Source organism: Amphiprion ocellaris, chromosome 21 (assembly GCF_022539595.1).
Source record: "Amphiprion ocellaris isolate individual 3 ecotype Okinawa chromosome 21, ASM2253959v1, whole genome shotgun sequence".
NCBI lineage: Eukaryota > Metazoa > Chordata > Actinopteri > Pomacentridae > Amphiprion > Amphiprion ocellaris.
This window is the reverse complement of record NC_072786.1, coordinates 20,731,962-20,758,524: the sequence shown is the minus strand read 5'-3', so window position 1 is coordinate 20,758,524 and position 26,563 is coordinate 20,731,962. Positions and strand designations below refer to the sequence as shown.

Here is a 26,563-nt window from a genome sequence, read left to right as displayed (position 1 = left end):
AATAAAACAGCATAAAATAAGCTAAGCTTTATCAATTCCAAGCATTTATACATTTTTACATATTATTTATATATAAACCCAGGACAGGTTGCCAGTACTTTATTGATCCCTCACCAAAAATGTTTTGTTGGGACTGTTTTATTGCATTTTTATTTCAGTTATCTGTAAAGCATTTTGTGTTGTATTTTGTTTGTATGAAAAGTGATACATAACTGAAGTCTCACTGATTATTTTTCTTTTGGATTATGTGGGAAAGTTAGGTACTATAAGAGGGTGACAGTCAGAACTACCACTTTGAACCTTAAGGCTGCTCTTCAGGAAACCTCCGACTGCCATCATGGAGCATTCAATGGATGGAGAAAATTACACCTAACAACCAAAGACTACATATTAGTCTCCGCTGCATTTGTGTTATTCCATCAACTGCCTTCTGCTCATCCCTGATTTAACACAAACAAACAAACTGCCTATCGACCCACTTTCAGCACGTTTGTTTGCACGCTGAAATTTAAGGCTATGTTTGGATGACATTTCAGGAACTATTATAGATAAAAATCTTAAATGTTCATTGTTATTTCTCATTATGCTATTGTTCAGAATCTGCAATAATGCAAAAGTCCAGGTCGAATAAGTTCTGATTATGGATGAGCTCAATTTTTTTTAAACATCTAAAGCTATCATGAAAGTCCTATTGCTGAACAATTGAACAAAACAGTTGAAAGTTAACAATCAAACAAAACAAAAAGCTTTGAATAATTTTTAATATAATACAATTTGGTCAAGGTATTTTCAAAACTTAAAGAGCAGATGTGGCGTGGCAGATGTAATATTGCTTGTTAGCTTAATCCAAGTAGCACAGAGTTCTGAAGTTTCAAAATAGTTTTTATATTCTGTGTTTTGGTAAGGCTTGGTTTTTGTGTTTGGGGTGCTTTCCTTCTGCTCCTCCCCCCTTCCTTTTTTGTTTTTTCCCCTTTTTGCTCTGAGGTGTTTACCAGAGGGGCAGCGATGGTTGGTGGTTGCCTCACAGCCAGAAGAAAAGTTGACTTAAGAAGTCCAATTTTAAGTAAAACACAGGAAAACAAATCCCTAGTTTACAGTTAAGTGATATGTTTCTTTAAGCCATCATAAAAGAACCCAATTTTAAGCCCTTGTTTTAAGTTTTCATGCAAGAGCCTTAGCCCACTTCAAAACAACCCCTTTTTTTCTCTGAGCCATTGTTGTATTCCAGTGACATTCTTTTATACAGAAAGTTTTGGAGTCTAATTCAAATCAGCATCTAACCAATCATGGATGTGTTTCTCCACTGTCCGCTGACTTAACGTGAAGGCAGGGTATATCCTGGACATGTCTCCAGTCTAATACAGGGCTACACATAGAGACAAACAACCAAGCATGCTCACATTCACACCTACAGACAATTTAGAATCAGACTGAGATGAGAGCCCACATACACTGTCGCCTCACAACTCAACAGTCTTGATTTGGCATCTTGGTCTGGCATCTTCCTGTGTGGAGTTTGTATGTTCTCCCTTTGCCTACATGTGTTCTCACCAGATGCTCCAGCTTCCTCTCACAGTCCAAAGACATGCTGAGGCTAACTGAGGGAGTGAAATGGTGGTGGTCTATCAATCAGATATTGTGATGGTTGATAAACAGCGAAAGAAGCAGTTGTGACAGATGTAGCAATCCCAAGTGACAGGAACATCAAGAGGAAGGAGCATGTAAAGTTTGAGAAAAAAAAAAAAAAAAAAAAATTTTTTATATATATATATATATATATATATATATATATATATATATATATATATATATATATATATATATATATATATATATATATATATATATATTTAACAATATGAATGAAAAGACACAACTGGAGGTGCAGTAAACTAGCATAACCAGACTAATGTATACAGTTCGATTATGTATTCAAAAAACATACAAACATTCAAAAGATACATGAGTGATAGATCAAAACAGGAAGGGTACCATATTGCTTATGTATAGAGAATTACTATTTAATTCCCTATATAGCATAGAGTATACGGTTCCCTATTAATCATTTTTAACAGGAAAGCAGAATTTTGCACTACACCCCTGATGTCATCTACAGTACACTACAGGAGTGAGTATATTCATGTAAAACATCACTTAAATGTCAAATGATTCAAAATTGTATCACCTTACAGTAATCACATTACAAACTGTTTAAGTTTACTATGTTCAAAATAGGCCCACCACAGAACCACTATGCAACAAAAGTCAGAGCACTTTTCATTGCTGAGATTCAAATCTATAATTTGTTCAATACTTTGCCCGGCTCATAATGTTTGATGACATGTTTAATACACCTCGCCATGGAAGATAGCAGTATTGCACAAATGTATGGAGAGTTCTGCTACTCTTTCAATCTATTTTTCAGCTGCTCTTTACTGGAGTGGTTGTGTAGCACTACCTTTCTGTTTAAAAGATGCCGACAGTGGTAGCAGGTCATAGTTTTCACTTTAATCTTTGTGAAGACTGTGGCAGTGTGCTAGCTTGGATCATTATCATGCCTGAGTGTTCCTCTTGGGCCAAGCTTCTGCAGACTGGGAGTTATTTTGTCAGCCTGTGTTTTGGTATATCAACAGCCACACATGGCGCTATCTATAAATGTCATCTCCTCAGTCCCATATCATCACACTTCAACCTCCATGGTGGAGGGCCTCTGGAGGCCAGGCAGGAGGCTGGTCGAGACAGCAAGACAGGGCCAGATACAGACGGGCTCCAACTGTGGAGTAGGGTGTATTTGCAGAGCTGCACTCTCAGGGTTGCACTGAGAGGACCCCACCTCTAGGGCTGCACGTAAAGTGCATTTTTTTTATAGACAGCACCACCTTCTGCAATAGATGAACACCGAAGTGCACAATTACGGTTTTAAAGGATGATTTCACTCAAAATATACTTAGAATTTAAAATGTTTATTCAAGGAGTATTCCACTTTCATTTTGGTCCCAGTAACTATGTCTACAGAGCCAGAGGCTACAAGGCACTGTAGAGCCTTGCCCCCCCAGCTACCCCCCTAACTTTTATGTTCTTAAAACTGTACTAATAAAAACAAATCGCCACTATGTCCACAAGTGTCTCAATGCATTAGAACAAAAGATGAATTGACCAGAAGTGAATAATTGTAAATATAATCTTAGCTATCCGCCCCTCAGATACGTAGCTACAGCATTGCATCATGCACAGAGCGGCCTTCATCAGACACATACCGTCAGACTGAATCTGTCAGTAGAACACAGAGTGAAGCGGCTCAGCCGATCGAGTATCTACATGCCAGGTCAGTTTCCTCACGTGAAGTTTAAACACCTGAGGAAGCACATGTCATATGTGATGTGATCGATAGAGCACTGTTCTACTCTCCACCAGTCTGTCATTTTCTCTCGTCCCCCTTTTCCTTTCTCTATCAGTATCATTAAAGCCAAAAAAGCTCAAAAATAAATCTTTAATTAAATTATTGTAGCATCACAGCACTTATTGTTTCATGAGTTCACTCACTACTACTCAGGTAGCCTGAAGTCAAAAGTTGGCAGCCCTGCTCTCACATATGCACAAATGAAACCACATTACTGTCAAACTGAGAAAATAATAAATACAGTTGAATTTAGTCTAAATAGAACTGCTTGTGTACATGATATAAAGTCTTTCTGATTTTATATTGCCATACTACTTGTCGTACTGCAGTCTAATGTAATACATGAACTTTAACAAGACCTTTTCATATCTTGAAGCTTGCAGGACACAATAGCTGAGGGAAAAGGTTTCATTTAAGGTAATTAAGTATTAGCTGCTGTTTTATACTTTGTTTTACTTTGGCTTTTTAAGAGTTGTAGTTTTTTTTGTTTGAACACCAGTGTTGTTCCTGTTTTGTGCATTTACTGTATTTAAAGCACTTGGGCAGTGTGTTGAAACATTGCACTATTCAACAATAAATTGTTTAAACATATTTTTGTGGATCTTTTGTTGAATCCGTTTACATATATGAGACTTACCACATACCGTCCTCCCAGGCCACCCTGCCAAAACCTCTTGTCACTCCATGTAAGATTTTCTAGATCCACCACTGCTTATAATATTTAAATGTCACTTCATCATTATTTGGATCATTCCAGGATTGGAGGACATTGGAGCTTCAAAATTTTTGAAAACTAAACCTTCTCTTTTACAATTTTCTGCTCCATATTTATCAGTAATAGGTAATAAACTATCAAAGGCTTGATTGGCTCAGCTTACACATCAATGGTACCATTTTTATTCCATGCTTTATTTGTTGTTTGCTAACCCTACTCTAATCACAGTAACAGGGTTGCTAATCCATGCTAATGTTAGCTTTTTCTCAGCAGTAGAAGCTAGATATTTAGCTAGCTGTTACTGCTGACCAAGAGGACAAACTGTCTGATGGAAAACAGTCAAAAGAATTAGTCTGATCCTAATAATGTGAGGTAAAGTGAGACATTCAATCAAGGCTGACAATGTTATGAAAATATGAAAAATAGAAGAGAGGACAATGCTTTGCTCTACCCATTCTTTAGGAAAACTGTTTGATGATGTTAATTCCAGTGTTTCATGTGATTCACTGTTTTCTTCTTCTTCTACCAGATAAAAGGGTTATGCTAACAGGGTTGTTGTGGGACACACGTTACATGCATTCTAATTATTGTTTAAAATATTATGTTGATTTAAAAAAAAAAAAATTCCCACAATTACAAGAGACATCACTGAAAAAATTAACACCAAAAAAAAAGAGATTTTAATTTTAACTTTTTTATTTGACATTCAGTTTGGTCATCAGGGGGGCGGGACAAGAGAAAAATGGCATTTTAGGGGGAACTCCAGAATTATTTGGTATTTTAAAAAATATTTTCAAACATTTTTTTCTCCTAGTTTTTCAACGTGTTTTTATACCATTCTTGTCATTTTGGTTCAGAATAATCATTTGTATTATTGTTTGTATTATATTTTTGTCTACACAAGAATGATTTCATGTTTGAAATATATTTATTTTCACTTTAAAACAGATTTTGAACATTTTGATGATTAAAAAAAAAGAATATTACACAGAACAGCAATAAAAGAATGTCAGCATCCATTTTGTTTGACATTTTTTCACTCTTTTCCTGCAAGTTTGTGCATCACCTCTTGTATGATATTACCAGCGATAAAGAGCTTGGGGTAGTAATACAAATATAACAATTTCTACAGAAGTATCAAAGACAACTTAAAAAATTAAATGGAATGATGTCAAAAACATTTTTTGGGGAATAGCTGGAATATGAAATGATCGAAACTTTTAATTACAAAGATATTACAAGAAAACCACCTCACCGGGTAATTTTTGACCCACTGATGTATCTAAGGGTTAAAGCTGCGTTTATATATAACGTACAGGATAGCATTTAACACAATCAGAATTCATTCTGTCTACTGCCAGGTGTTGTTTTAGTTGTTTATTAATAATTCAATTAAATGAGAGGAAGTTAACAGTTTGGTTTGCATACAGTATTGCATCATGCTGTGACGGGGCTGGTATGTGACAGCCAGATGGAAACTGAAGCGGTCCTGGCCATAATTGGAGATGTGAAGGTCCTGACATTCTAGCCTGTTGTGCTGCTAACCGAGCAGAGTGTTAGCTGTGAGCCAGGGCTAGCTAGTGGCTAATGTAAGGAGCTGACTCTGGAGGATTATCGAGAACTACGCAACACTTTATGCCAGCGTCGCTTTTCTGCTTCTTCTTTCCTCTGGTATGTTTGTGTCTTATGTATTTTATGCACTAATTTACAATTAAGAACCGTTGTCCTAGGCAGCAGAAACCGTGACATACGGCGATTTTGTGCTGTTTCAAGAGTTTGTGTATGTTGAGGAATAGAGGAATTCAAAATCTTAACAGATTTAGAAAGGGCTAACAACTTGTCAAAGTGGAAACAAAACTCTGCGGTAGCAGTGTATCCAGTATTAATATTCTGCTCTGGTGTTATCAAACACAACGAGGTATAGAGAGGCATAACTCAACACAAAACATTAGTGTAGCTTTGGCACTTCACAATACAAGCGTCGTCATCATGACTGTACTAGAAGCGTCGGAGTAAAGCTTTCAGTTGGAGATATAGTGTAGCTTCACAACCCCACCGGTGTTTCAATATGGCCACATTACATAAACACTCAAGATGGTGAAGCCTCAAACCGTAAACTATGAGAAAGGTAGCTGCCGAGACGTCACCCGTTGCTTTCTGCACCGAGAAAATGACGACGTTTCAAGTACGCATATTGTGAAACGGCTCAGGATTTTGTTTGCATTTTTGGAGACGAAAAAGAGAATGTAAGAAGGCCGAACCATAGAGTAATGATTGGTCAGACTGACTGAGAGCCGAGTACTCTCTACCCGCCCACATTTACCGGCTGCTGCTGTGTTTACAGCATAGACTGTATGGTTTTCAGGCGCTGCTGCTAACAAAGTTAGCAACCAAGTGTGGGGCTAAACTCTACAGGTAAGTGTTAAAGGCCTCTTAGTAACTTGTTTTCATGTCCATATCTGGACAATACTGCATATAAAAGCAGTGACCTATGTTATTATAACTGAAGTTACTGTAAGTTACCATTAGACTGTAACCTCTGCTGGTAAATGTGCTCTGACATTGTGCTTAAAAGTGGTTCTGTAAATCTCACGTTACGTTTCCTTAGTTGGTGTTAACAGGGATGCAAGTCAGTTTTGTCAACTTGTTACTTGTTAGCTGTGACTAACTTCCGTTACACAACACAGAATGTAATTGCATTTGGGTTTTCTAAACATTACATTAATGTGATTCAGCGTCTCCACTGATAGTTTCATTAATTAAATGTACCACATTATACTAACACAACACAAACATCGTTAGCTTAATGCTGCTACATTAACTTTAATCAGGCTGCGACTATTAGCTAGCTTGGTTAGCATTGCTAATTCACATTAAAGGTAATATTTACTGGATGCTAACTCTCTTCTCTGGTCAATACACAGAGAAATAAACTGTGCCTACATCTGGAGTGCATTGCACACATTATATCTGACACTAAAGTTGCAAAAAAGTGCATTATTACAGCACCAATAAGAAAACAAGAAAAGCACTCAGAGAGTGCAGTACTCCGTCAACGCTGCTCAGTCATATGATTTCCGACAAATGAAATCTTTTTAAAAATTCGTGGTCCACAGCAGTGCATTTGTTGTAGGATCACAATCGTGATCATCAGCAGACAGCTGATGTAGTGTTCACTTGTTGTCATAGTTACAGTGACGCCGTGCTGCTATCTGGCAATGATACAGAAATCTTTAACAAATCCATGGATCCAGACTATAAGCCGCATCACTGCCAAAATGTAATCACTTGGTCCTTGTGTCATTTCTGACCTTCCCTGAAAATTTCATTGAAATCTGTTGGTCCGTTTTTGAGTAATGTTGCAAATAGACAGACAGACAGACCAACGGCGATCGTAGCATGTCTGCCGTGTTCCTTGGCGGAGTAACAAACATTTAGTTACTGTACTGAATCAACTGAAGGTCAAAAACTGGGTAAAACAGGCCAATGGGCAGTTAAAGTGTCCATCAAGGCTGCCTCCTCCATAGGACTTGCCAGTCATTCCAGATCAGACTGTCAATCAAGCAGCCACGCCCCATGATGTCACTAAAACTGTGATGCTTTATATAAAGTTCAAGTATTGATTCATTTTCAGATTGGCCACCTGATCTCTGATTTTGACCATGAAAGCTAATGAAAACAAAAATCCTGAGCTGTAGAAAAGCAGTCTTTCGTATTTTACGTTTTCCTGTGCCGAATTGGGGTCTATGGAGCCAGAGCTTTTTGGTGCCAGCCCCTGTCGGACGTAGTAGTACTGCAAGTTTTTGACACTTCCAGGTAGGCTTCATTCGTGCAGCTGATTGCTAGTCCATCTTTCTTATACAGTCTTATACAAGGCATTCCAATGTGCTACACCATACTGCCATCTAGTGACAATAGAATAGAATTCCTTTATTGTCATTCCAGTGTACAACAAAATGAGGCAGCTGATGTTGCACTTCTGGATCTTGCACATTGCTGAACATATGATAAAAGTATGTCTTAAGTAGAGCAACATTGCACAGTTGTATGTAAACATATGTAAACATGGAGTTTCAGTAAATAAATACATGATGCACAAGGTTGTAGTTCAGTTGCTCGTAGGAACAAGACAGGCCCAGACAGTTTGTGTGTTTGGAGGAGTTCAATTCTCTTAGGACTCTTGGTTAGAAGCTTTTATTCAATATGTTTGTTCATGATTTGATGGACGTGACGCATCAACCTGAGGGCAGTGGGTTAAACAGATGTTGTCCAGGATGGGACCGGTCCTGAAGAGTGTTTAATTCCCTGCTGAGGCAGGAGAGCTGAGTAAGTCCATCAAAAAAGGCACTGAGCAGCCGATGATCTTCTGGGTGGTGTTTATGATCCTCTGGAGGGCTCTTCTGTCCACTGCTCTTGACAGAACAGCGGTAAAATGACACTAGCAGCCTTTCCTGCAAATAATTTTTTCTGAGGATCCTCGGGAAGTGGAGTTGCTGTTGGGCCTTCTTCACTGTTGTGGTGGTGTTGGTAGTTCAGCAGAGATCTTCATCAGTGTGTGCACCCAGGAACCTGAAAGATTCGACAGTTAAGAGAAACTTAAATTACAGCTTCTCTTCAAGTTTCCCCCCACATTTTTATGATGTAAACCCATGCATTAGACCTTTCTGGTAACCCTGTATGTTGAAACATTGAAATCCAGTTTCAAATTTGTGAAAATGCAAAAAAAGTTTTTTTTTTTTTTTCAGATCTTGTCCATATTAAACCAAGTCCAGATCAATTAAAAGAACGCTACATAGGCTAATGGGCTATAGATTGGTGAAATCTGGACTACAGTGTCCCAGAGAAGCTTGAGTCTCTGGAACATTTTCTGATTTGTCAAACCTTTACTCTAGGTGTGATTATGAAAAAAAGATCTATTTTTCTAAACTTTTTTTCACATCTACATTACATTAGACCAATTCCAGATGTAAAACCACAATTTATAGACAGACTAAAGCTGGCCTAGACTCTCAGAGAGAGAGAGGCTAAAGAGTCACCGAAACACAATTTGTAATGTGTAAAACTTTGTACATATTGGAGATTTTGCTTTTTATGACAATCCCATAGAAATCCACATCTCTCATTTTTAATTCCTTTTAACAGCTCCTTCCTCTCCATGAGTTTAAAATTTAATTTTTAACTTTTAAAAACAATTAACACATCTTCATAGCTTAGTCAACTGATTAATTTACTCTTTTAAGTCTACTTTCATACAAGTATGGCTTTTGTTCTCTCACCTTTCCTCTAGTGGCCAACGTTCAGCCTTTTTCAGCTTCTGCTAATGCAATTTTTGCAAGTTTTTCCAAATCTATTTTCTGTAGCCTGTACTACAAGGACAGTAATTCAGTCATAAACAATACTTGGTCTATACAGAAAAGAGATTGTCAACATTCATTAGACTGTTTTAACCTCTATAAATCAACTCAAAACTGTAAATGTTCGTTAGCAAAGTTGTCCTATGCTAGCTGTATGTGCCCAGTTACCACAGTCATTTAAACAGAAGTGGTGACAGTTCCAAGAAGTGATAGGAGGAATGGTGTGACTTTAAACTTCAAAGTAGAAATTCAGGTTAAATCACACAAATGAAGAAATTCATCTGTGAAGCTCTCTGTGGTACCTACACTGATCAGTTGACCTTGTGCCGCTGTGCAGATATGACCCAGATTACCCCATACTGCAGAACTACCCAGTAAACCTGTTATTTGCCACCATGTGTATAGTAACTCCTAGTAGTAGCATTGCAGTTTACTTACTATGCCTGATTGTGGCTCCCTGTAATTGTGATGTTAAACTATGCTAGCTTTGTAGTTTTAAACCCTTTACTGGGTTAAACTGTTGATGGTCCTGTATAAGGCCCACTGATAAAGATTTTTTTTTATTATTGTTCCTGTTTAAAAGCTGTTGCCTTTTGAGTCTTTGAATCGGTCGAGCTTTTTCAATGACAACAAACATGCAAGTATATTTCACTAATCAGCCACAACATTAAAACCACTGACAAGTGTCATGAATAATGTGACATTTTGCTGGTAAATCTTGGGACCTGTCACTCACGTGAATGTTGCTTTGGCTGTTAGCGGCCCACTGGGTAGGTTCATGAGTAATTGTTAATTAATTGGCATTATTAATTTAACATGTTAGAATATATTAGTCAGTAAGGTAGAGGATGAGGGAAATGCATGTCAGACAATGTTTTATAAATTTGCAATAGTACCTGATAGCACCACCAAGGGGAACCTTGTACTGTTTGCTGAGATTGAAGACTGTAGCGTACTTACTGTGTTTCATACTGTAGTAATCCTAGGAGGTGGTAGCTGAGACTCAGGGCAGTTCTGTGTTGGCAAGCAGAGATCATTGTGGGGAATTTGAATAGCAAAGGACTGCCATAACAAAGACATCTGTAGCGGTCCTTACAAGCAGGAAATGAGACAAATGTTGCTGGAACATCTTTCCAATATAAAAATGACTACGTGGTCTGATTTTGTGGTGAATGTTAACAGTCTTTAGTAGTGTATGGAAAAACATCCACTGTACTTTATTAATTTTGAAGATTAATTGATTATTGAATGATAATGCGGCTGATTATCAGTTAAAAAAACTGTTTAAAATTTGCAGGCCTACCTTTCCAAATAAATATTTCTCCAGGCCACACACACCTTCATAGCAATGGCATTCACCAACGCCAGCATTCACTGACAGGAAGACAGTGCCTCCCGCCACATGGCAAGGACTGCGTAGGAATGATTTGAGAAACACAACAAAGACCCCAGTGTACTGATCCCGCTTAGGTTAGAATCTGATCAAGCATCTGCAAGATGCATTGGAACAAGCCTGATCCATGCATTGTTCTATGAAATCAGGTTTGGATCAAAATGATTTTTAAAAAGTTAAGCAAAATAAGGCAGTGAGAGAGAACAAATCATCACTTTATCAGACATCACACCCACAGTGAAACATAGTGGTGGTAGTGTGATGGTTTGAGGTTGCTTCCAAAGGACCTGGGCGACTTGTCATAATTGATGGAGCCTTGAATTCAAACTAGCATAGTTTAACATCACAATTATAGGGGGCCACAGTACTATACACATTGTGGCAAGTAACAGCTTTACTGGGCAACTCTCTATAAGAAAATCCTCCTGGAGAATATCCGCCCATCAGTTCATGACCTGAAGCTCAAGCACACGTGTTATGCAGCACGAAAATGACCCAAAGCACACAAGCAAGTCCACCTCTGAGCAGCTCAAAACGAATAAAATTAAGGTTTTGGAGTGGTGGAGCCGATTACCATGGCTGAGTAATAAAGTACCCTCCGAAAGGCTGCTGGAAGATATGAATGCAGTGCTATGAACTATCCCTACTATGATCATTACTGAGGCCAACCAGCTGATGTATGCATCAGCAAAAGCAATCCAGCGATAAGCTGAACAGCATGAATAAGAAAAAGCAATGGCCCCCATGGAGGAGGAGGCTAGAGTCCAAGCTTTGGTGGAACATTTGCACACAATAATTGATATGTTTTTTTAAAAGAACTTTTGCAATAGTACAAATAAAGGACAAAAATTATATAAAAATAATCATTTCCATGTGGGTGACATTGAATGAGACAGATGGAATAAGTCAGCAAGTACTGCTTCTTTATTTTTAACTCACAGAGCATGGAAAACATCAATAGACAAAAATTTTTGTGAGCCACTGGTAGTGATGCAGTTTGAGAAAAGAAGAATTACAGTATTGGGATCCAAAGACAGAGGGCAACAATGTGGATAATGGCTAGCACTGTCACCTCATAGCTCGAAGGTCTTTGGTGTGGAGTCTGTATGTCCTCCTTGTGCTTGCACTGGTTTTCAACGGATACTTTGGCTTCTTTTGTCAACAAAAAGGAATCAACTGAAATATGATCCAGTTTATAATAATTAAGTCTTGAATAAAGCAACCTACATCAATAGTCTTTCCAGATAACAGAAGGATTACTAAAAGTCTGACACAACACCAGATTTAGTTATCCTTTCAGGGTTAGAAACCAGAATCTAATCCAACAAAGATAAAGGTTGATAATTCACTCTAGTAGGGTCAGCCGTTAGCTGAACAGCTGTATTTCTATTCTATTCTATTATTGGAGGAGGAACCATCAAGCCTACTGTTGAAGTCAACCAAACAAATTATTTCCATTCTGACTTTTCCATAGTGAATGAGATTTGTAAGATAGTAGCAGAGCATTAGGATGGGAGGAGAAAGTAATATGAAATGCGTGGAGGAAATATAAGACTTATTTCAGAAGTCTACATCAGGTAAGTCATTATAGAGGTTTTAACATTGCGGTGTTGTGTTTTTAACGAAATAACAGCCAAAGAACAGTGAATAAATCCCATCAATTAATACTTTTGCGGTTATAGAAAAACCTAATGGCTGTACTTCTCTTACTCTCACTCTTACTCTCTCTCACTCTCTTTAGTGTGTCATGGCTGTCCTACTCAGACGTGGGTTCGTCATTGCCCGACACCATGCCCTTGGGCAAGGCAGCAGCTCAGTCTGCCACCGTGCGCTGCCTGCTGTTCTTCTAGGTAGAGTAACCTGTTAGCTGCAATGTTGATGTGTCCATATGCGATTGTGGAATGTAGGCTGTAGCACTGTGCAAACTACAGTGACAAACATTTCAACAGAATGAGGCACACTATATGTGTCTCTGTCTCTTGGTTCTTCGTTGCAATATTTACTACCAAGATCCATACTGTTTCTGAGAGCAACATTAGCAGCATCTCAAGGCATTCTTCAAGAAGTCGAGATATATGTATTCGCTCTAGTGTAGTCTCCTTCTGCAGCATCAGTGCCAGCCCTTTCAGTATTCAACACTAATAGATACATAGGAGTTGTTCCTCTTTATGGTGATGGTGATGGTTTGGATGTAGAAACTGTTGAAATTAGCTCAGAGAGATGTATAGGAGTGACGAATTCTAAATATCCATCAGGTCTTACAGCTAGTTTTACAGCAACTGCACTCGATGATACAATTGTGGCAGTTGTAGGAAGGGCAAGATTCATTTTTTCTCTGATCTTAATTTTAGCTGTAGAGAAGCTCATGAAGTTGTTACTGCTCAGAGCTAAAGGAATACAAGGCTCAACAGAGCTCTGACTCTTTGTCAGCCTGGCTACAGTGCTGAAGAGAAACCTGGAGTTGTTCTCGTTTTCCTCTATTAATGGTGGATGATATGCTGTCCTGGCATTACAAAGAGCTTTTTTTTAATTTTTTTTTTTTAAATAAATTACTAGACTATTTTTCCAAGCTACATAAACTTCCTCTAAACTAGTGGAATACCACTTCCTTTCCAGCTTTCGGGATTCCTGCTTTAAAGTCCCCAGCTGGGAATTGCACCAAGGAGCAGGCCCTCTCTGAGATATAACTTTCTTTTTTCAGAGGTGCAACACTATCGAGTGTTGTACGCAGTGTGGGTAAAGTTATAATCACTGCCCTCCATTTATTTATTTTTTTATTTATTTATTTATTTATTTATTTATTTAAGATGGGACAGTGCATATTAATCAACATGAGTCAAGAAATGTCCACATGTAAATATGCCAGATTTAGCCTCGAGGGCTAATTTTCATCTGTAGTCCATTGTATCAATATATGGTGCTGAGGTAAATAGTGATGGAATCATTTCCTTAAATTTAGTTACAGCATTGTCAAACGTTATCAAAACATTATCAGACAGAAGTGGGTTCTGAGGAAACACTATAAGCTGTTCAGTTTCTATGCCATATGTCAGAACAAGGTCAAGGGAGTGATTAAAACTGTGAGTTGGTTTATTTACGCATTGAGAAAAGCCATTTGAGTCCAATAATGAACTAAATGCAGTCGTAAGGCTGTCACTGTCAACGTGAATGTTAAAGTCACCCACAATAATGACTTTATCTGAATGAAGCACTAAATCAGATAAAAAGTCTGAGGATTCAGATAAAAACTCAGAGTAAGGAGCAGGCGGACGATATACAGCAACAAATAAAACTGGTTTCTGAGTTTTCCAGTCTGGGTGTGAGAGACTAAGAGGAAGATTTTCTAATGAGCTGTAACCAGGTTTAGGTCTGTGGTTCATTATTAAGTGGTAAATTGCTGACACTCCTCCTCCTCGGCCTGGGATTCGAGGAATATGACAGTTAGTATGAGTTGATTCATTCAGACTAACATATTCTTCCTGCTGCAACCCGGTTTCAGCCAAACAGAACAAATCAATCTGTTGATCAGTTGTAAAATCATGTACTAGCAAAGATTTAGACGAGAGAGATCTAATATTTAACAAGCCACATTTAACTGTCATGTGTCTTTGCTCTGTTGAAATAGCGGTATTCATTTTGATCAGATTTTTATGGTTACTATTTCTTTAGTTTATTTTTTGATGTGTTTAATTTGTTGAATTTTGGTGGTCGGAGGACAGACAGTCTGAGTGGACTTAACTGAGCTACTGAAGAGTGACAGCTGTAAGGTGGCTACAGAGATGTGTGTAATACTTCAACTCTGCGTCCTGGTCTTAACTCTGGGTCGTCATGCTTTAGGAGTTCTAATAAACATCAGCCATGTTTCCAGAGATGAGCGCTGCACCAGCCAAAGTGGGATGGATGCCGTCTCTCCTAATCAGACCAGGTTTTTCCCATAACGAGCTCCAATTGTCTATAAAGCCCACGCCGTTTGCCAGACACCACCTCGGCAGCCAGCGTTCAAACGACTGCATGCGGCTAAACATATCGTCGCTGGTCAGATCAGGCAAGGGTCTAGAGAAAACTACGGAGTCCAACATGGTTTTGACAAAGTTACACACCGATGCCACACTAACTTTGGTGACCTCCGATTGGCTAAACTCTGTGTCATTACCAACGCTGTGAATAATAATCTTACTGTGTTTATGTTTGTCCTTAGCCAGCAGTTTCAAACTTGCTCCTATGTCGCCCCTCTGGCCCCTGGGAAGCATTTGACTATTGTCGCTGGTCCTGCTAACTTCATGTTTCTGACTATGGAGCTGTCAATGATCAGAGTTGGTTTCTCAGTGGGTGTGTTGCTGAGTGGAGAAAAACAATAAGAAACATGAAGCGGTTAGTGGTAAACTGGGACAGAGGGTTTGAGCTTAGGTCTACGTTTCCCACTAACCGTCACCCAGCTACCCTGGCTTCCCGGCTGCCTGGGAGCTGCTAGGGGACGGCTAGCAGAAGCTACACTAGCAGCTATGCTATTGCAGTCCACACCAGCTATGGGTGCCTGGCTAGCTGCTAGCGGGTTGCTTTCCATGGTGTGGAGCTGCGCATCCAATTCAGAGAGTTTTGCCTCCAGAGCTACAAAAAGACTACATTTATTACACGTACCATTATCATTAAAGGAGGCAGAGGAATAAATGAACATGTGACACACTGAGCAGGAGAGCGAAGGAGAGGAAGAGGGAGAGAGATAAGCCATGCTAACTGCTATGCTAGTGGACCAGAGATAGCAGATGAAATACAAGATTTGTGAAGGAATTTGAGTAATAGGTGCTTGAAGAGAACAAATGTATGCTACTATTCAAAACTTTCGCATTACACAGAATGTGAATATCAGATAAGATGAATGAGTTAGGATAGTCAGAAAACACAACACAGCGCTAGAAACAGGAAGTGACGCAATATGCCCAACGTAACGTCAGACGTCAGTTTTGTGTCTGATATTGTTCATTAACTTGACCTGTGTTGTCTTGTGTTGTTTCTTCCTCTGTTTGCTCCCCTTTATGCAGCACAGTCCTTGGTTGTAGCCCTGCTGAAGGGCGTTTGGTTCTAGTAGTGGGTGGAAGTGCCTTTCTACAGCAGCCATGTCGGGCTTCAATCTGCTACACCTAATAACCAAGAGTCAACCTGTTGCTCTGAAATCCTGCAGTCTTCCCTCAGGTCCACTGACTGGGTGCTGTGTGCCTGCTGTGCTCTGTATCTCTAAAGTCTTAACACTGCACTGGTGTGTCAGCATGTCTTTACTTCTAAAGTCTGCATGTGTTAAGAGGGATGTGACCTGCTTTCAGTTTTTTCTTACATTTGATTTGTCCTCTCAGGGAATAGTCATTAAATTTTTGCATTGAACATTGCTTGAAAGCTTCACAATTGGACCAAATCTGAACATGATTGGTTATTGGACCTAAAACTTTTTAAGTCATAAATGATCCATATTAAAAATACTGTCAAAAAACATATTTTTTTTCAGTTATAGCACATATAGTCATCTCTCCACATGCTTTGATTGGATATTACCTATTTTAAAATACTGCTGTTTCATTTTATACTGCTAGTTTTATTAAACTTATTATATAAATAATAAAAACAAAGGAAATTAAATAAAATACATATATGTATTTGCTTTCTCGTATTGCAATTAGTATGCCATAAATAACATCTTTAAAAGCTGTGCTTATCCTCTTATTATTCACAACTCAATGAATTAACTGTTAACTTGAATTTTTCACACCACACTAAAATTAATTCACATCACAACAAACAAGGAGGAAGGAAATACAAAGCATGGCCATTGCCATGCAATTAGTTTTAATGAGGAGATACAAGTAGTTTTGGAGATATAGTTGCATTTTCCATGCCAAAGTGAAAATCTACACACTGTGCTCATTGGCACTGCTAATGGCAGACATGACAGACAGCTCTTCACAATACACCTTAATTCAGGTAAACAATACCTTATTTATTCACTTATGATATCGTGAATGCACATGTAAAAGCAAACATTTAGAACAATGTCTACTGTATTTTGCTTTGTCTAATTTGTTTTTATTTTGGCATTTAAAATTATATGGATATATGTTCCCATGTTCATGCAGCATAGAAATACTAGGGTTGTTTTAAAAGACAGTTTTTTTTTAAAGTTATTGTTTCGGACTTTTTGCCTTTGTCATGTATAGGACAGTGAAGAGAGAGACAGTAAACATGGGTAGAAGAATCGTGGAATGGCATGCAGTAAATGGACATGGGATGGATTTGAAGCCATGACCGCTGCATCGCTATGGGTCGCTCACATAGTTTTGAACATAGCAGATTTCAGTTTTTTGATAGATAAATTACTTTCGTTGAATAAATAATGAAAATATAGCTCTTTTTGTGTGTTGCTTATTTGGCAGGTCTGTTTTACCAATTTGAATTTGGATGTCCATTTCATAAGGCTATTAATTTATTTTTTTTCTTTAAAAACAACGACCATGTTTGGTGGGTTCACAAACTTTCAAGTGGCATATGCATATACACTACCTGGCCAAAAAATAAAAATCGCCACCGGGATTGAACTAAGCAAATATGTAAGAGCCTTCCACTGGATTATTACTGCAGTGATGAATACGTTTCAGCTGCAACAAGTTATCTGACCCTAGCTGATGCAGGGAGGAGCTTCTCATTTCTTAAACAATCATGTCGGAAGACATATCCTGTGGTTGTAGAAACGATGTCAATCTGTCTCAGAAGGGCCAAATTATTGTCCTGCATCAAGCAAAGAAAACAACTAAGGAGATTTCTGAAACTACTAAAATCAGGTTAAGAACTGTCCAACGCGTTATTGAAACCTGAAGGATAGTGGAGAACCATCATCTTCCAGGAAGAAATGTGGTCAGTCATGTGGTCTGATGAGTCCAGATTTACCCTGTTCCAAACTTAAGGGGGCATCAGGGAAAGAAGAGAGGCAGATGAAGTGATGAACTCATCATGTCTAGTGCCTACCAGCCTGTGGGGGTTAGGGTTATGATCTGGGGTTGGTCAGGTTCAGCAACGTTATGTTCCCAAAGAATGAGGTCAGCTGACAACCTGAATATACTGAATGACCAGGTCTTTCCATCAGTGGAGTTTTTCTTCCCTCATGGCATGGGCACATTCCAAGATGATGATGTCAGGATTCATGGGGCTCACACTGTGGATGAGTGGATTAGGGAGCATGAGACGTCATTTTCACACATGGATTGACCTCCACAGAGTCCAGACCTCAGCCCCATTGAGAATCTTTGGGATGTACTAGAGAAGACTTTGTGTAGCGGTCCGACTCTCCCATCAGTAATATAAGATCTTGGTAAAAAACGAATGCATCTCTGGACAGAAATAAGTGCTCTGACATTGCAGAAGCTTATCAAAACGATGCCTCAGGGAATGAGTGCCATACTCACAGCTAAAGGCAGTCCAACAAGATATTAGAGTGTGCGACTTTTTTTTTTGGCTGGGCAGTGTATATGTATGCAAAATTCTCAAAATACTGTATCCAGCAAAAGTGAGTAAACCCCTGTGCAATATCACTTTAATGTCAAGTGATTCATTGACCTCTCAACAGTTCCATCGTTTCTGACTCGACAGAAGGCTAGACTTTTAATCTCAAAGAAACTCTGGTGAACATTCTGAAATAAATACTTGAATTGACATGTTCCTGCTGTATCACCACTGATTACAGATATTTTAAAGAGATACTTTAAACCATTTTGAAGAGAAACTTTAAAATGGATCGAGTTCAGCATCTGTTCAATTTGTAGCTCTGCTCACATGCTGCTGTCACACAGAATGCTCTAACAATTCCTCACTTGGCGCTTTTGCAGCTTCCATGCACTGTGTGGTTTGGTTTTATTTAACAAATTGACCCTGATGTTAAAATGTTTTATTGCTCATAATGCCAGTCAAATGTTTGGACACACCTTCTCATTTAATGCTTTTTCTTTATTTTCATGACTATTTACATTGTAGATTCTCACTGAAGGCATCAAAACTATGAATGAACACATATGGAATTATGTAGTAAACAAAAACGTGCAAAATAAGTCAAAACGTGTTTTATATTTTAGATTCTTCTAAATAGCCACCCTTTGCTTAGATTACTGCTTTGCACACTCTTGGCATTCTCTGGATGAGCTTCATGAGGTAGTTTGTAGAGGTGTAGCTGGGTTGTTCCGTCTCAAATCATGAAGTTTTTAGAATAATTTCTGCTCAACCTTGCTGATTTGCCTGAAAATTTATTACCAGAAAATATAAATATTTCTAAAGCTATTTGAGTGTTTTTTCCTTGTTATGTCAAATGCTTTCTGAGATTTTTACATTTAAAAAAAAATGCCTGTCAGGCTACTTTTAGGACCTTTTTTTCACACATTGAAATTCGAGGTTATGTGTTGAACGACAGTATCTCAGGTACTAGGAAAGATAAAAACAAATGTATCTTGTTTAGTGCTTGATGTATAAATCTAAATTTTTCCAGATACATTTTATATATCTATAGGCTGTGGTTAAAAAAAAAAAAAAAACGCGAATCAGAGGTTGAGCTGAAAGCCCCTGATGGTTTGAGAGGTAATGATCCTGGGGAACGTGAGGGACATTATAATGGTATTTCTTTTTTTCCTGGCACCATCAGAAGACCTGCATAGTTATAATATTTTGTCCTCCCTTCATTTGGTCTCAGGAGCACGTAGGACTAAGAAGACATGGCCAGTAAGCTTCTCTCAGGAGGACCTGAGGAAACGCCTTACACCAATGCAGTACCACATCACCCAGGAGAGAGGAACTGAGAGGTGGGAGGAACTGCTGTCCCATATCAACTTTAAAATTAAGTTATTGTCTTTGCCATGCCTCAGAGTTTTAGTGATCGCTCACTGTTTATGTCATGGTATTTATTTAGAAAATAAACTGTACTTGCATGCAATCTAAGCCATTTACAGCTGCATTTGATGGTGTTCAACAGCTATTCCATGGCAATCCACAAATCAGTCGTTTTTAAGAAAAGAATGTCATAACCACTCAGGGATACAAGCTTCATTCTCTATTCTCAGAGTTTCATTTAACAGCCTTTACTTTCATTCCAGATTTTCAGAATTTCATTCAATGGCCATGTCCAAAATAACTTCATTTTTCCTTGTAGTATGCTCTACATACTGTCACTTCATTAGGTTGTCCAAAATTTCATGTTGCTGCTCATGATTGAGTGCCGATACAGTACATAGGGAATAGTGAATGAGTGAACGATGTGATTCCAGACACATTTAATATTGTCGAGTTTTATTTCACTCGCCTCCAATGTCACTCCATTCCATTCAGTATTTGAAATCTTTTTCCGAATATGCAGTAGGGTCTAATAGTCTGAACTGCTCTGGAGCTAAAACAGAGACTGTATAGGTTGTCACTAAAAAAAAGAATTGGTCATTGAAAATAAAATTTGCCATAATGAGGAGCAACGTTATAAAAATGAACTTTGACGTTATTCAAACCAATTTTCCTTTGAACAATAAAAAACACAAGAAAAGCACTTGGAAAGCACAGTACTCTGCCAAGGCTGCTCAGTCTTTGTATGATTTCTGACAGATGAAATCTTTAAAAAATTTGAGGTCCTCAACAGTAGATTTGTAGTAGGATCCCCAATCATGTGATCGTCAGCAGGCAGCTGAGGTAGTGTTCACTTGTTGTCATAGTTACAGAGACGCCATGCCGCTATCTTGCAATGATACAGATATCTTTAACAAATCCATGGATCCAGGGATCCAGACTATAAGCCACATCTCTGCCAAAATCTAATCACTTGGTCCTCGTGTCATTTCTGACCTTCCCTGAAAATTTCATTGAAATCCTGTTTTTGAGTAATGTTGCTAACAGACAGACAGACAAACCAACACTGATCATCTGCATTCCTTGTTGGAGTAATTACACTATGAGGCCAAAGTGTGACCATTACATACACGTAAAACAGGAGCAGGGTACTGAACATTGTCAGGGACTCCTCACACCCTCTCCATAAACTCTTTGAACTGCTACCATCAGGCGAAGGTTTGAGGAGCATCAGAGGAAGAACCACCAGACTGATAAACAGCTTCATTCCACAAGCTGCCACAATACTAAACTGCTGATCTGGTTTTTGGATCCTGGAGAAATGTTATCTCGTCTGATATAAGGACAATAAAGCTTCACTTGATTTGATTTGATTTGATTTTGAAAACTACTTATATCCCTGTTTAAACTCTATGGAACCGTCAGAGCTAGTGACAGATTTTAAAAAGTTTTGCTGAGATAAGGCTGCTCTCGGTGGGTGACTGTAAGCGCTGTCCACCCAGTCATCTGAATAGCTTCTAATGCTGGCTGTCTAACCAGGACACTCACATCTCCACAATCGTTGGAGTAAATTTTTAAACAGACTTTATCTTGATAAACTGATCAGAGATACGATGTTTACACAACTACTTTAACAAATCATTTAAAAACCTTTGAATATAAATAATAAAATATTTGTCTTTAAAAGCACAGACACTAGTTTGGTCTCATGAATATAATATTTGCTGCTGCACAATGACTGGACCATACTGAAAACAAAACAAGTTCTTGTTTGTTCATGGTGGCAAGCCATTCAGTTGTACTAATAATACAACTTTTTCCACAGTGCCTTTACTGGAGAGTTTGCACATCATAAAGATGATGGTACCTATACGTGTGTTGTCTGTGGGGCCTTCCTGTTCAGGTAAGAGAAATGTTTCCTTGTGTTAGCAAATCAATATGTATACTGACATGGAATAAGGTTACAGAAAGAAATGGTGCCATTGATAACACATCTTAAGAGTCCAGAGAATCAGCAACTGTAGTGATCAGTTGGGACCTTTTCTTGAATAGATTTTTTTTTGACAGATGGCGAGAGCCGCAACACTCCGCTACGTTACAAAGACTTTCATAAGAGAGACAAAGCCATTTTGAGTACTTGAATTAACACACTATTTCTAACTGACATTTTTCTTTTTTTTATAGCTCAAACTCTAAATTTGATTCGGGATCAGGTAAGTTGAACTGCTGTCAGCTTCTCATTTGTACCTCTGCTTTCTTTGCTTTGCCATTTTTACAAGCTGGGCCTGTGTTTTGCTACAACAGACCACATTTATGAGACTTGAAATTCTTTATTTGTGACCAAGAATAGTTGACTCTTTGATTATTTGCTCTAAGTTGCCTGGTTCAGCTGCCAGTCTCACTGTTGTATTGCTGCATTTGGGAGAAAATGTGGTTATAAAACAAGGGTTCATATTGGCAATACAGTTCTGGTATTGCCACAATTATACTATTCTAATTGTGTTTGTGATAAATAAAGGTCTTGAGTCTTGAATCTTTTCCTAATAAAACTTGTATAAAGAAAAAAAATGCCCAAATCATATGCCAACAGATCCAGAACATTTCACATTCAAAGTTTTTTGAAACTAAAGTCTTAAAGAACCCATAAATATCCTAAAACTAGCACAGCTAGCTAGCTAAAAAAATAGATTTGTGTTGATACAAAGAAAAGACTTAAAATGTATTTTTCAGTGTGTGGAAAACTGTGCTTAAATTTAGCATCCAATGCTGTTCTTGAAGTAAGGCTATATACTGGATTTTTCAGAGAAAATACCATATTATGTTCAAAAGAAAAAATCCTGACTAAGATTAATTTACTCATATACTACCTTTAGAAATGCTGTTGACTCAGGGTCCCTTTTTTAGATTCTTAATGTGGTGGTAAGCGATCAGTGATTCTTATTTGATATCAGAAAGACAGCTGGTGGTTAGAGGTACAGAGGAACATTTCCAGCAACCATCACTCCTGTGTTCTAATGCTACATTGTGTTAGCTAATGGTGTTGAAAGGCTAATTGATGATTAGAAAACCTTTGTGCAGTTATGTTAGCACATGAATAAAAGTGTGAGTTTTCATGGAACACATGGAATTGTCTGGGTGACCCCAAACTTTCGAGCGGTAGTGTACATTCTTAAATCTTCTTGTAAGTTCATATGGTTAGATTATTTTGTAAATATTGTGTCTTTTGCTTCTTTTTCCTTTAATAAATGCTTATGTGTATATCTGCTGGTCTGATTAATGTTGCATAAGAGTGAATGCTGCCATCTCTACCATATAATACTGCAAAATCCTTCAACTTAGCAACTGATATGGTGATTTTGTTATAGTTATCAATTTAGTTATTTATCAAAATATCAGAGTGATAGTTCAATGTATTTTATGAGACTAATTTAGAAGACTGATCTTTTTGTTCAGTCTATTTTCTTTCAGTCAAAGATTGGGCCCTGATTTTCGACACGTGATTCATAAAGATGAATTTAATAACTTGGTAACAGTGTCGCACCGCAGCTGTAATATTAGCATACCAACATTTGCTACAGTGCATTTAATAGAAGGTACAGCTTACTAATACATGATGTCAGGCCATACTTTCAGTCAAAATATTGTAAAAGAATATATAGTTTTGATGTGAGGATGGTAAAACGAGGAAAAGACAGGTACAAGAGGGGAAGATTTGATTTCACCATGTGGGAACCATGAATATCTGTGCCAGATTTGATGACAGTCCATCCAGTAGTTGTTGAAACATTCCAATGTGGGCCAAAGTCAACCCTACACACCATCCCACATCACACATATGGAAAGACCAGTGCTGCATGATATTCATCACTTCCATTTCCACGTCCCATTATCTGGTTGCTAATGTGTCCCTTCCATGTTCTTGGTTTAGGTTGGCCGTCCTTCTTTGACATTATAAAGGAGGAGTCCATCACTCTGACAGATGATTTCTCCTATGGGATGCACCGGGTAGAGACTACCTGCAGCCAGGTACATAATAAACACAGTGTGAATGCTACAAATTTCCTCCAATATTTCACAGGAAAAAAAAACATGTAAAAGAGAAATTGTCTATTATTGTACTAAAACAAAACTAGCTATAATAAACAGATATAATTATGTTATAAAAATAACATTTCAAAATATATGGTCTAGAAACAACAATTTGACCCTATTGCTGTATCTGTTTTGAAAAGAAACTTTTTAAAAAATTTTTCTGGGGCTTTTTTTTTTTTTTTTTTTTTTTTTTTAGCCTTTATTGAAGTAGACAGTGGAGAGAGAGACAGGAAACGTGAGGAGAAGAGTCGGGGAAAGACATGCAGCAAAGGGCCATGAGCCGCTGTTTATGGGATGCCCGCTCAACCAGCTCAGCTATCTGGATGCCCTACTTTTTTATTTTTAAAGAATGTCCTTATGCATTGTTGGGGTATGGCATAAAAGATATGCCTCATTTTCCACATTTTTGGAAATAACTTATATTTGTATTAGACTGACACATTTGGAAAGTAAGAGCTTTCACTGGAGAGGGAGCCAGAACTGGCCACTTCCTTGTGTCCACAAGATGCTACACTCAAAATAAAACACCCTCCCTCATCAAAAAACAAAACAACAAAACAATGCAAATAAAATAATGTAGATCATAATAAGAAGAGTATTTTTGACAGATAATTGTACTAGGTTAAAATGATCATAGAGAACATTTTCAAATTGCTAAATTCCAATAATTTCTTTCTTTCAGTGTGGAGCTCATCTGGGACACCTGTTTGATGATGGTCCAAGACCCACAGGAAAACGCTACTGCATTAACTCTGCCTCTTTGGCTTTTCAGCCCAAAGACACAGCCTCCTCCACTTCCAGCTCCACGGCCAACCCTGGAGCTGCTCATAGCTCAGAGAGTGACGGAAAGACTGAGCCCTGAAACAAAGATACAGAAACGACAACCCACTGACAGCTTTATAGGGAGAGTCCAACAGTTTGCATGAATAAAATAGTTAGGTGTTTTACATTAATAATCTACTTTGTAAAGAGATAAGTGATAATATTTTGAAAGGAAAGAATATGCTCAGGCTTCAGTTACTAACCAACAACTCTGTAATGTACAATTGTCCAATCCATTTTTGATCTTCTTTTACACAGTGCCTACAAATAAGGTTAGTATGCTTGTATACAACCACCAGAAAGATTTATCAGCCATTTATTAAATGTAAAGTACACCCTTGGCTTAAGAAACTGGTATTGCACCCTGTAGTATGACTTTCTTTAGTTGAGCTTGTAGGTGTTTTTCATAATTGTCTATCAGTCTCTGACATTGGCTTGATTACATTTTTGTCCCATCCTGAAATTAGCTGGTTGGGGCATTTGGTCTTCATGTGTGAGTCCTGACAGTCAAAGTCAATTTGTTTGGACTTGTGACAAAGGATTCATATTGAATTGTTCAGTATTCCATCCATTCTTTATCTATGCACCACTTAATCCATATTAGGGTCATTGGGGGCTTGGAGTCTATCCCAGCTGACTTAGGGTGAATGCAGGGGACACCTTGGACAGGTCACCAGTCTATCACAGGGCTACATATAGAGACAAACAATCACACTCACATTCACACCTACGGACAATTTAGAATCACCAATTAACCTCAGCATGTTTTTGGACTGTGAGAGGAAGTTGGAGTACCTGAAGAAAACCCAACCATGCAAACTCCATGCAGATAGATCCCAGGAAGGCTGGGAGCTGAACTGAGGATCTTCTAGCTGCAAGGCAATGGTGCTAACCACTGATCCACTGTGCAGCCCAATTGTGTAGTATTACCTAACCCTAAGTCTTCACCCTAAGTCAGCTGGAAAAGACTCCAGCCCCTCTGCGACCCTAATGAGGATTAAGTGATATATAGATAATAGATGGATGTTGAGCACGTTAACATTTGTACAGACTTTGGAAAAAGAGCAGGAAGAGGATGTGGTACTCACAGTTCTTTGCAAGCATGGCACTTTTCATGTGAACAGGCTCATAGCCACATTCAGAAACCCTGGATTGACTTACCAACTTCATAACCAGCTTTATGTTAGGTTATGTATAGTGAAGTCAGATACTGAAAAGAAATCCCGGGGATGTTGAGCTCTCTTTATTGTACAGGCCCAAGTATTAACGACAACCATCCATGAGACCATCATGAAATATGATTTTCACTTCTTTACTTGTGGTTTTCTCTTGCTCCTTGGCTATGATGAAGTATCAAAGCTACATGTTTATGAAAGTATCACAGTTTGGTCAAAAATACTACCCATTCATATATGATTTTTATTTTCTGGGTTACCAAATTGACAAGTCCCATCCCATCTAATACTTGATTGGCTGGCTGAAAAGGGCCAACTGTAAAATAATACAATAAATTAAAATGAATGTCTATTTGAATTGTTACTTGGGATACATTAGAAACAAGTGTAATAAGGCAGATGTAGCACATTTCTCTGAAAACAACTGAGAATGCACTAGCATCATTTTAGAGAGAATGGGATGATAGTGAACAGACCTGCATACACCGTGGAGGGCTTTGTTATTGTAACTTTTAGAAGATTTTAGTAGAATATGTTTTTGAAGTGATATTTAATACTAAGAAGTTGATTTAATAATATTGTCTATGCAAGTGGCCTTTCAGCAGTGACAAAGCGTACTGTGACAGATTACATGATATTGTGGACAAATAATGTACGGTTGCCTGTATGTCACCTTCTATATTTGTCCCTTCCTTTTGAGTTTTTGTTCACAGCATGGATTCAAATAGTCAACGAGTGAATAAAAATATATAGAAACAC

At 38.1% G+C, this 26,563-nt stretch overlaps 1 protein-coding gene across 4 annotated transcripts; it reads left to right on the top strand.

The window, feature by feature from the left end:
• Nucleotides 1-5,569: 5,569 nt before the first annotated feature.
• Nucleotides 5,570-26,563, top strand: msrb3 (methionine sulfoxide reductase B3). 4 transcript variants are annotated; one of them, XM_023286525.3, is made up of 7 exons: nt 5,570-5,786; nt 12,604-12,712; nt 19,579-19,687; nt 21,541-21,618; nt 21,900-21,928; nt 23,644-23,741; nt 24,490-26,563. In XM_023286525.3, exons 1-7 carry the CDS (start codon nt 5,751-5,753, stop codon nt 24,667-24,669), a joined length of 639 nt encoding a protein of 212 aa, XP_023142293.1. In that variant the 5' UTR covers nt 5,570-5,750; the 3' UTR covers nt 24,670-26,563. The 4 variants fall into 4 exon arrangements, with proteins under 4 accessions (XP_023142293.1, XP_023142298.1, XP_023142294.1 ...); XM_023286530.3 differs by lacking the exon at nt 12,604-12,712 and adding an exon at nt 15,907-16,052 and having other exon boundaries at nt 5,579-5,786; XM_023286526.3 differs by lacking the exon at nt 12,604-12,712 and adding an exon at nt 15,902-16,052 and having other exon boundaries at nt 5,580-5,786.